This window comes from Lemur catta, chromosome 11 (assembly GCF_020740605.2).
Source record: "Lemur catta isolate mLemCat1 chromosome 11, mLemCat1.pri, whole genome shotgun sequence".
Lineage (NCBI taxonomy): Eukaryota > Metazoa > Chordata > Mammalia > Primates > Lemuridae > Lemur > Lemur catta.
In genome coordinates, this window is record NC_059138.1 from 71,222,116 (window position 1) to 71,234,771 (window position 12,656).

Below are 12,656 nucleotides of genomic sequence, written 5' to 3' on the forward strand. Positions count from 1 at the left end.
AATTCAGCTGGGATTCAGATAGGCATTGCCTTGAATCTGTAAATCATTCTGGGAAGTACTGCCATCCTAGCAATGTTAAATCTTCTAATCCATGAACATGGGATGATTCTTCATTTATTTAAATCTTGAATTTCTTTCAACAATGTTTTGTAGTTTTCAGAGTATAAGTTTTGCACTTTTGTTAAATTTACTCCTAAGTATTTCATTCTTTTTGATGCTATTGTGAATGGAATTGTTTTCTTAATTTCATTTTCAGATTTTTCATTCTAGTGTGTAGACATACAATTAATTGACTTTTGTACATTGATCTTGTATCTTGCAACCTTGCTGAGCTTCTTTATTGGTTTTGGTAGTCTTTTAGTGGACTCCTTAGCACTTTCTAAATACAAGGTTATGTCATCTGAATAAAGATAGTTTTACTTCTTTCTTTCCAATCTGGATTGTAAGGCTTTTTTTTTTTTCTTGCCTAATTTACCTGACTATAACCTTCAGTACAAATATTGAATAGAAATGGTAAGAGTACACATCTTTGTCTTGTTTCTGATCTCAGAGAGAAGCATCTAGTACTAGTAAACATATTGGAGGTTGTGGGTTTAATACTGCCTGTTCTAAACCTTGATTTTTGCAGAAGATTCCATATCAGTACCTATAGAGCAACTTTATTCTTTGTAAAGGTGCCATACTATTCCATTATACAAATAACGTACAGGTTTCTTTTTTTTAGTACACCTGCTGATAGATATTTAGATGATCTTTTTTCTTACAAGTCATGGTATAATCTATAATTTTGCTATGTTATTTTATACATGTATGTATATATGTTTAGGCTAAATCTTAGAAGAATCACTATAATTTTGGTAGATATGGCCAGATTGTTCACCAGTATGTTTCCACTGGGGAAAAAAAAGTGAGAGTGCCTGTCTTCTCCCATATTGTCACCAACATGGTATATTATCAGGATTTTTATTCTTGCCAATTTGTTAAGAAGAAAAAGGGTGTTTCATTATAGTTTTAGTTTGCACTTCTCTCACGAGTGAGGTTGTATATCTTTATTTGTTTAAGATATATTTGATACACAGGGTGACTCACAAATAACAATGTAGTATACATTTCAAGGTAGCTAGAAGAGAAGATTTTGAATGTTGTCAACACAAAGAAATGATAAATGTTTAAAGTGATGAACATGGTAATTACCCCGATTTGATCATGAAGCTGTGTACACATTCCTTTAAACATCACATTGTACCTCATAAATCTGTTCAATAACTATCTATGAATTATAAAAACTAAATTTAAAAGATATTTTAATTTCCCTTTCTGTGCATTTCTTATTCTTTATCCATTTCTGTTAATGAGTTCTTGGTCTTTTTCTTACTGATTTGTGGAAGTCCTTTATGTATCAGGAAATTAGCCTTTGTCTTTAATATGATTTGTAAGTGTTTTGACACTAATTTGTCATTTGTGTTTTGACTTTGCTGATTTTGATGAGAGATTTTAAATGTTCACTAGTGAATTTTATTGGACCTTTTTTTGGTATAATTTATAGCTTGCAAATTTTGTATTATAGTTAGAAAGGTCATTCCCACTCAGAGATTATAAAAAGATTCTTTTATATTTTCTCTGAATACTATTAACACCAAGCTTTTAAAGTGTTCTTTTTTTCTTTCCAAAAAGTATAACATACTCCCTTTTTTAGTTTTTTGACATCTGTGTGATTCTCCTAATTTCTACCAATATCTCTGAGTAGCTCAGCATTGTTATTTAGAAGCTCTCTGAGTACCTTGATGTATAACTTATCTAATGCAGGAATTTGAACTTCTTTTGGTTAACTAGATGATTTCTGACAAGTTCTTTACTCATTAGACAATTCCATTCTAATTTACTTATACTTATTTCATCCATTTTTTTCCAGAGCAAAGCTCCTTTTTAATATAATGTATGCAGAAGCAAAATAGAAATTGAATTCTCTATTCTATCTTATTTCTACCTTCTTCTCAAATTCTTATTTATTTTTGAGTATTTGTGGATTCATCTTGATCTTTTGTGTTTTAGGTTTCTAGAATAGGAGGATAACTCTTGACCACAGTCAAACTTGTTTCCCATTTACTTAGCTTTTTCAAGAAATACTTCATAAGTAACTACTATATACTTAGTCCTGTTCTAAGAACAAAATTTATGATATAGTCCTAGCTTTTTAGAGGGAAAGATCAAATTACTGCATAAAATAATAATACTATAATTATTAGAAAATAGTATTTGTCATTGTAGATACAGCCCACAGCTTTTGTTTAAAAAGCTTTTTATTTGCAAGCATGGTTGGACTGTGCTTGGGAGAAAGAAGTTCTGAAAAACCTTTTTCTTCTCCATAGTTTATTTTTCTAGGGTGCAGTGGTGAATAGGATTCTCAGAACTGGATATAAGAGGGCTAGGCAGTATTTGTATCAGCTCCAAGTGTTATATAATGCCAATTAGGGAATGTTCTTCCAACCACTTGTGGCAGGTTAAATATATTTTTATTGAGTTACACTAGCTTTCTAGTACTGCTTTTTCTTAAAGGAAACAAGACCCATTTATTCAAAGAGCATATGGCTTATCTGCCCCTCTGGTCATTTTTTAATATTTCCTTTGTCTTTTTTAATTTGATTAGTTAAATTCAAGTTGGTACTTGCCTTTTGAAAGCTACTAAATAAATTCTGACTTTAAAGTGAATTAGAGGTTTCATGTTCTTTGACAATATCTCAGAGCTTAAAACACATATTAACAAATACAGACCCACATTTGCTTTGTTGGAAAGAGTAAAATTGATCTTGAGTGAACCTAAATACATTTCAGAAATTGGCTTTGCATGTTAATATAATTACAACTGCAATTTCAATAAAAAGCTTTTTTTTCCCCTGAGAATTTCTGTATTTTCTGGTGAGATTCTTTTCTTCCATAGAACCAGTCTGTGAGGTTGATGTGAAAAACTTTCAGGTATATATAGGTTTTTTTATAAAATGGTTCTGCCCTCCCACTTGACTTCCTCTTTCTCTCTTGCCATTAGGATTTCCTCATTCCCAGTTTCAAGTCAGTGTTGATTTCTGTTCCTTTCCTTGTCCTGAAGTCCTGAATTGAACCAAAGTCTGCCAATGTCCGAAGTATTGTTACTGTTTGTTGATTACATATGATAATACAGAAAATATGTTGACATAGTACCTGAAAGTAGGAAGCCAGTCATTATCTGGTTTCCTGGAGGAATAGATGGTCTTCATAGCTCTGACTTAGAGCAGAGGAGCGAAAGTCGGAGGGATGAAGTGGTATTCCGAAACATAGGAGTATAAAATAATCATGGGGCTAGGTTTGGCGGAATGGAATTAACACATCTAGACTGGAAGAGCCATGCTAACAAGCAACAACTAAACTAGCAGTTAGTGAGATCATATGTCACATATTTAAGTGACTGAGAATAATGCATCATATATCGGATTGAATAATTAACTGCAAGATGATGATAGAGTGGTGCTCTGTGTGGTGATCAAGTCAAATAAGCTTTAGTAGATAAGAGCTCAAGGCTTGGTATTAGACTACTTGACTCTGCCATTTATTGGTAATGTGAACTCAAGCAAATCATTCCACCTGTTTTTGTATCAGTATCTTTGTCTATAGAGTGAGGATGATAATATACCTACCTTTGCCGAACACACACACACACACACACACACACACACACACACACACACACACACACACACACACACACACACTACTTAGAATATAGTACCCAACACACAAAAGCCCTCAATAAATATTAAGGTTCTTTCCTTTCTGTATGAGCTTTCTTCTTACGTGACCATTAGAGTATTGGAATATCTCAAGGTTAAAGATGCTAAATTAGGTGGGTTTTTTTTTTTTACCAGCAAATATTTGTATTTAAACAATTGGCAATTCTCATTTATTTTTTAAGAGTTAACTAATTATGTAGATTATTTTAGTTTTTTCAAATGGTGATAATCATTTCATGGTAAATGTTGAGTGTCCTCTTCATCCCATCCTTATCTGGCTCTTATACTTTCAGAAAAGTACAAATTTACCTAATCTCATTCTTTGTGGCATTTTCTAGTCCTTCTAATTTTTTCTTATCTAAATCTAATAGAAATTTCTTCTTCTGTTTACATTTGGTCTTTTGGTGTTTTTCTTTTTGTTTAATAATAATTTTTTCTCCTTTGACAGTCTGTTTCATGTGACTTTTAAAATTTCTTCTTTTGGAGTCTTTCTTAAAAATGTTCCTTAATATATGATAGCCCTCTCTTAAGAACTTCTTTCACTCTTGGGCATCCCTTAGAAAAAATACATTTAAACAAAAAAGAATGTCTTTTTAAAATTAGAATGTTTTATTTGGATTCTGAAAGATGCAGTCTGTATGGTAGAAATAATATGTATGACAGTATAGGTATTTAATAAAGTTTAGTTGATACTGTTACCACTTGAAATTTAAATTTTTCTTCAGCACAGAATTGAATATTAAAATATAAGTGTAAGATTTGTCATCTTATGTGGGTTTTATTAATAACCAACAATGTCAAACTTACGGGGTTTTATTGATCAATTAAATCTTGATAATTATGCTTTTCCTGTCTTCAAAATCAGATAGCAACCATTTATCAGGAAAGCAAAGAGCACTTAAAAGATGAAGCCAGCTTAGTGTTCGTTCTCAGTTTAAATTAAAAACTCTACTCCTACTATTAAAGGATAATTAGAATTACTTATTTTCTATGACAGTGATTCATGGTTAATTTTCTATGGAAAAAATTATAAGATTTGAAAAACAAAAACAGCTTAAGATATAAAGACAGGAGAGGATCATTCTCCTAATTAAATCATATGATCTTTCAAAATTCAGTTCAAGGGCCACATGCTCTAACTTGACTTTTTTGCTGATTTTCAAAATTGGAAGATAGTAGCTTCAGGAATCTGGGGTTTCCAAAATGATTTTGTCCTTTTTTTAAAAATGTTAACATGTATAATTATTATATTCCTAATCTTTGTTTTTGTTATGCTTATTTATTTCAGTAAAACATAAATAATAGCATCTAGAGTTTGAGCCTTAACTAGAAAGTCATTAGGAAATTCTCTTGGTGTATAGGGACTATAATACATTTTTAAAATAGTTATCTGGTTTCTTCAGTTCTTTCATGGTTTAGTTACAAAAATGAGTTTTTCATGCCTTTTAGAATAGAAATAGAGGCCAAGATTTATAATAACATGGTACACTTTCCGTAAAATCTATATATTGCTTCTGATTGAAACATTAAATTTGGTTTCCTTGACTCAAACTTCCAACTAATATCTTTTATAACTTTATGAAAAAGAAATAAATCAAGAAATAAACCATGGTCTGGAGCAAAACAAAGAAGTGTTATTTAAATGCACTGTTGTCTTTTCAGGCTCATGAGAAGCTAGAAGATTCAAAACTAGAAGCTGTCAGTGACAATAACTTGGAATTAGTCAATGAAATTCTTGAAGATATCACTCCTTTAATAAATGTGGATGAAAATGTGGCAGAACTGGTTGGTATACTCAAAGAGCCTCACTTCCAGGTAACCTTTCCCTATCACTCCCCTGTATTCCCAAAGTATCCTCTTTTGTGTTTAAATTCCAGTTTAAGGTGATTTTTTTTCCCAAAGATTATTTAGGACCATATTTGGTATGTAAATTCCAACTTAGGTATTTTAATATCCTGTTATAGACCAGGAGTGGGGAATCTTTTAATGTTGGAAAGCCACATTAATTTAGCTGTAATCAAATAAGGATGCATTCAGGAATCTTCAATTAGATATATTTAAAAATGTACATTATTTTGTAAAAGTCTAACCACTATGTACTTAATAGTTTCAAAAAGTGAAAGCTGTTTGTTAATTTTAAAGTTAACTAACCTTTTAATGACTTTGTTGTATCTTCTTTTTTGTTGGAAAACATTTGAATATTTAGTTGCGGCATGAAGGTTTACAGTTTCAGTTGATCCTCTAGATGGGTATCAGTCATTTGTGACCTAAGGGAGTCTTGATTTGGGTTAGGTAGGAGAATGTAGATTCGCAGCAATAAGCAGTTGAAAAGCAAGAAAGCATTTTTCAGGCATGCTGCTGAAGGCATGGGTATTTACTGCATTTTTCCATATTTCAATTGTATCTTTCTTAGCATCATCAATCAATGACTTTAGAATGCCATCCACTGAAAACTCAGTCAATTCTATGTAGTTCTTTAGGTGCCTTGGTGATATAAACTAGGTGAGACTGAAATGCTAATTTGATTGTGATGTCATGATTCTCAAAGTCAGAAAAACTTTCGTTGTATTATCCAATTAATAGGTCTATAACAGCTGCATATTCTTCAAATGATTCACATATGTCATCCTGCTCATCAGTGACCTTTGCTAACTGGGGAAAATGGTCATCTGAAATTTCCTTCTGAAGAAATATTTTGAAAAAAGATAGCTTTTTCCTAAATCCTTGGATTTTTTGCCACATATCATATATAGACTTAGTTTTACCTTGTAAAGAAATATTCAAGTCATTTTGATTTGACATGATATCACACAGAAATGCCTCATTCCTATAGAAATCTTGTTTCAGTAATTCTCATTGCTGATTCTGTTCTTCATAAAATTTATCTGTTCTCGCAGAGATAAAATTTTGGCTACACCTGTCCCTGCGATAGCCAACACACTTTAGAATGCTATGGCAAATCCACACTGAATACCTCATTGATCAACTTTAGCATGTTATGAAACTGATGATGATGGCATGTTGCATTTGCATGGATATAATGAACAATACTTATAACTTGTTGCAAAGTGTCACTTAAAATAGTAACTTTAGCACAGAGATTTTGCTGATGCAAGATACAATGAAAAGAAATGAGAGCATCTGTATCTGTTAATACTTTTGTTATCTGTGCAATAAACCGTTTATGTTTTCCTATCTTGGAAAGTACACCATGTGTACATACACTCCACTCACTGAATTTACTAAATTCAGTCCAACTTCACAACATTTATCTTGAAAGTTGTTGAAGATATCTATTCCTCGTGTTCTGTTCCCAAGAGTGCCCAAAGCAAGTAACTCTTCAGAGGAAAGAAAACCTTCTGTTATGATCCAAATGAAGTATAAAACCTGCACTGAGTCACTACTATCAGTTGATTCACCCCAAGTGATTGAATAATATATTTTCCTTTTGAAGTATTGCATGAAGTTGTTCTGTTAAGTTGAAGGCTAATTCATGCTGCTGATCAGCTATGGTTGTCCTTGAAAGAGACAGTTGTTTGTACTTTGAAATGTTATCAGGGTCTAAGTATCCTACAACTTTGATGATGAATCCTTTCACAATTTCTACATCACCAAATGGCATCCCTTTTTTCACGTATATATGAGCTAATTTATAAGTTGCTTCAGTGGCATTATTTCCAGGTCTTATTGCTGCTTGAAAGAATTGCTTTTGCTTTTCAAAAATCTTCTAATTTCTGAGATACACCTTTCGTGCCTCTCCTTCTAATTTAAAATATTTGTGATCCTTATGAGTGTTATAATGCTGATATGAGCTTTGAATTTCTTTAATGTTGATATTGCAGTATCACAAAGCAAGCAAATCGTCTTATCTTTAGCAGAAACAAGATAATATTGCAATTCCCAATCCTCATTAAGAAATCTGCTTTCTTCCTTCAGTGTTCTCTTGGTCTTCTTTGACATGATAGGCTGTTAAGCAGACAGAATTTAAAAATACTGTCAAACTGTGCATCTATTCACAAATTCCACTTCAAACAGAAACATAGTCCACCATTGTCAAAAGCTGATAACAGACTGGTGTACTCAGCCCCCATAAACTCTCACTAACCAGCCTCAGGCAGTAGTGGTGCCAATCAGGCAGGGGAAGTTAGAACTAAATCATGAGCATAGCAGCCATCAATTTAGCCCTCATGGCTTACCAATGCTCTCATTGTGCCGGCCGATCTGGGAGGATTATTTCATTGAAACTTATTTTATTCTTTGGTATTTTAAATACGTTCATTTAAAAAATATAAAAGATGAGCAAAAATGTATTAATAAAAATAAAAGAATTTGTTCTGTAAAATCTGGATTCAGTCAGAAGGCTACACTTAAGGACCTAGAGGGTCCTAGAAGTCCACATGTGCCCTTAAGGCTGCAGCATCCCCACCCCTGGTATAGACACTACATAAATGTACACTGTCACAGAAATGCAATTTTCCTTTGTGCAATTAAAGAAAACGTCAACCCTGGTTTACCATCAGACCACATACTAGAGACTACATTTTCCCCACTGTGGTAATAGATTTTTTTCTTCCTTGTTACCATTTTGTTTCCCCTCCTTGGGCCCAGTAATATATACTTTTTAGTATTTATTGCTGCTTAAGATTGGGGTGCAGTCAATGACTGTGGAACAAAAGAGAGCTGTGTTAGGATAGAAACTACTGCATAACGTACTCTCCATGGGGAAAGAAATAAGTGCAATTTCAGCATCAGCCTATACCAGTGCATCAGTTTAACAAAGAATAATCCGTTTCAGTAGAAAAAGGGCAGGAAAAATTTCTTGTAAGTCTGTAATAATTAAAACAGCATGGTATTGGGGAAGTGTTAGAAAAATAGACTAATTGAAAAGAATAGAAACCCCAGAAATAGATCCAGCTGTATATGGCAACTTGATTTATGACAGGGACATTGCATTTTAGTGGAGAAGGAATGGTGCTGGGATAGAAGAATAAAGTGTTAGCTACTTTCTACTACAAATCTCAGCCCCGAAAATCAAATGGTAACATCCCTTGCTTGCTCTTAGCCAGAGACTTTGTGTGACTCTGCAACAATGTTACTATAAAATGTGAATATTTATAGTGATATGGTTCCTACATAAATTGGTGTCTTAAGTACAAAAAGATGGACACATGTCAGAGATACCTATATGTAAGGGCCAGCTGGCATACTAAGGTCTGTCTTTGTACTTTATCCTGAGAACAGTAGGAAACCTGGTGGGGTGGGATGGGCTGGGTATTAACCAGCGAAAAGTCAGATTGTGGAGCAAGGTGTTTAAGTACGAAGGCAAGAAATTGTGATGGCAAAATAGTGAGAAATGTGAGGATTTTTAAGTCTGAAGCAGTAAAATCAAGAGGACTTTGTGATTGGCTACACGTGACAGTTGCAAAACAGAGATGTGGGAAGTTGATAAGAACACAATTTCTCACAAACACTTGATGGCCATTCACTGAGATAAGGAATATTCTGGGGGCGACTGTTTTGGACATATTTATTTTAAGGTAACTGCCCATGTTAAGTTTATGATACCTCAGAAGCATCTGGGTGGAGCTTTGAGGCATGCTATATATTTTTAATAAATATTTAAAATTTAACAAATATATAAGTTATATAAAGTTAAATGAATGTACAAAATTTTAAGATACCAGCACACGAAAATGCAAAAATTAAGACATCGCCTTCTAACTACCCAGATCACTACTGTACTTAGTCCATATTCCTCCATATTTTTCTATGCACAAATATACATATATAATTTTTTTTTTACTAATTTGAGATCATTTTGCAGAAGCTATTTTTAACTTACCTTTTTCTTCAGTTGTTGATTTCTATTTCTTCATTTCAGTGAACTTCCGTCTCATATAGTACACATTCTGAATTCAGACTTCTCCATTTGACACCAAAATATTATTTACAGATGGTTTGGACGTATGAGTTTCCAACTTAGGTCCATGTGTGGCATCTGGTTGAACCATCCCTTTCCCCCTGGATTATGATGTTGATTTATTGAAGAGATTAGGCTATTGTCTCGTAGAACGTCCCAGTCCCTGGATTTGTCTGGTTGCTTCCCTGCTGTGTTGTTTAGTTATTCCTTCTATTTCCTATAAACAGAATTTCTATCTAAAAGGCTGATAATTCAGATTAATTATTTGGAGTTAGAATACATTTTATGTGATGCAGCATGAATTAAACCACTTCAGAAGATATATAATAGCTGACTGGCTCACCAGCATCGATCCTGAGATTGGATCCCTTGATTAAAGGTGATGACAGCCTAATTCTTTTTTTTTTTTTTTATTTCAGCTCATCATGGGGGTACAAAAGCTCAGGTTTTGAAATCCTCTCCACTAGGAAGTAATCTAGTGTGTTATTATTCTGACATTATACAAATTCTGTTTCCTATCAACCATTTACCTGCTGATGAACACAAATTAACAATCCTTGCCTAAATCAATATTGTCATTAGAGGTTGCAAAAATGACATTTTTCAGTTCTCTTGTTCTACATTTATTAGCTGGTGTTCTTCTATAATGTAAAGCTTCATATTAATTGGGCTATTATTATTTAGTTATCCTGTAATGCATTTTCTACTGAAAAGGCAGGAATATGCTTGATGCTTCCTTTTGCCAAGTTTCAAAGTAAAGAGTTGTTTTTAAAATAGCAGTTTCAAATGGGTAACAAATGAGTTTTTCAGTCCTTCTGTTTGTTATTTAACATTGTGGATCTATGAATTTTTCATTCAATGTTTCAATCCTCTACAGTCCTTACTAATTTTAATTTTCAAATTGCCATGACTTTGGACAGTTGAGGAAGATTTTTAGTATATTAACCCGAAGCACATGAGAGTTCTAGACCAGAGATATAAAATTGGGAGTTATCATTGTGTAAGCAAGCAGTGGTTCAAGGAGAGGATAGGATGGAAAACTAAGCAGCCCAGGTTAGAGTTTTTGTGTAACGTTCAGCATTTATCGAAAGAATTCTTACATATGGATTTGGATTTGTGAGTTGGTTTTTTTTTAAACTCCAATCTTAAAATGGTTTCCTTTTTCCCTAGTCTTACAAATGGTTTCATGAAATGATCAGAAATTACCAATTAAGCCAATATCCTGACTACTTCCATTCTGAACCTGTTGACATTTGCTACCTTCTTTCTGTGTTGTTTCACTATTTTTGAACTTGTATTCAGTCCACCCAAAATTATTTTTTAAACCTAGCTTTATTCGCAATTGTAGTAAAAATTATTCCTTTAAGATAAAGAATGAAATTTTTTTTAAATATACAAAAAAAAGCAAGAAATTTCTGGCAAGCTAGATCAAAATCATCTATGATTTTGATCATGTACATAGTAAATATAGGAGATAAAATGTACATTATATTCAGGACCATTACTAACTTGTTTTTTTTCCCCCTCAAAAAGTGTTTCTTTTGTAGAGTAAAAACCTTTATTGGTAATATAAATTTTCTGTCACTGATGCAAGATGTTGATATTTATCCATTTCCTATTGAACATCTCTTTAATGGACATTTTGTACATGTAAAAAGTATATCATATTACCAACATAGCAACATTAGGGTGAAAATTAGGGTTCCTATCATTTGGGTTTTTATAATACCTTAATAAATAGAGATTAATGCTAAACATGGAATGAGGATAATTACAGTGGTGGCAGTGAGATCCAGTGCCTTCATTGCACCAGACTTAGAAACCTAGGTTTAGTTTCCAGTGAACATGCCACTTTAAAGTGTCACTGAACTCTGTCTCTTCACATATCAAACAAGGAATATGATATTGTTTAATGATAAGTAAAAGTATATGTTTTTATATTAAGATTCTATATATATTTGATTCAACTTATATTTGGGAATTTAATAATGTGTGCCTTGGAAATTTTTAGTACTCTACTGGGATAATGAGCGAACAAACTATTTTTAGTAACATATTTCATCAGTAGTTAATAACCACAGGCTGTTCTGACTCCTTGTAGTCACTCTTGGAGGCCCATGATATTGTGGCATCAAAGTGTTATGAGTCACCTCCATCAAGCCCAGAAATGAATAATTCTTCTATCAATAATCAGTTATTACCAGTAGATGCCATTCGTATTCTTGGTATTCACAAAAGAGCTGGGGAGCCATTGGTGAGTAAATAAATTAGTGCCTTCTTAAATCTGAAATATGACATAATTTGTGGTTCAGTCACTATCATCTTTTTTCCATAATGTATTGTTATGAAAACTGTATTCATGTTTGTTTTATCAGTCTTTTTTGGCCTGTGTATAAATACACAGCTAATACTCTCTCAACTTGATTTAGCCTGCAAAATTAAACCAAAATTGAGAAGTTAAACTGAAGTAAAAGCTAGAAGTATGCCAATGAGCAGCAAAAATTTCTCTTCCTGCCCTTGGAAGAAATGAACTACTCTTTGAAGAAATACTAATGACAGTATCAAAACATGAAAGAAGGTTGTTATTAAAAAGTGAAGCTATGGTGGAGCTCTATAAATACTGAAGTTTACTATTTCTTGCTAAAATTGTTATTTCTAGATCCTGACCATAAAAACAGTGAAGTAGAAACAAAAAGCCAGAAATAAGTCCATTAGGCTGTACAAATACCTTTTCTTGCTCCCTTGAGCTTCCATTATCCTGTGGAATACACCTAGATACTAGTATATGTTTCATATTTAGGGTTAACCTTACCATTGAAGTCCTTTTTCAGGGTGTAGTATATATTGCCACAGTTGCATGTAGTTTAATGGGGTTGAAATATTGAGGCAGGAGAGAACATGGGAAAAATAAAAACGATTCATTTACCTAGTTTTAGAATTATTTTCTTATATATGTTCATGAATATATTTATCCC

General features: G+C 32.8%; 1 protein-coding gene across 1 annotated transcript in view; it reads left to right on the forward strand.

The window, feature by feature from the left end:
• Positions 1-12,656, forward strand: part of PALS2 (protein associated with LIN7 2, MAGUK p55 family member) — a 107,208-nt gene that overhangs the window by 61,932 nt on the left and 32,620 nt on the right. The window contains exons 3-4 of the mRNA XM_045564349.1: positions 5,424-5,576; positions 11,783-11,935. Of these exons, the coding sequence (XP_045420305.1) occupies positions 5,424-5,576; positions 11,783-11,935 (306 nt within the window). The remainder of the gene's footprint in view (positions 1-5,423; positions 5,577-11,782; positions 11,936-12,656) is intronic.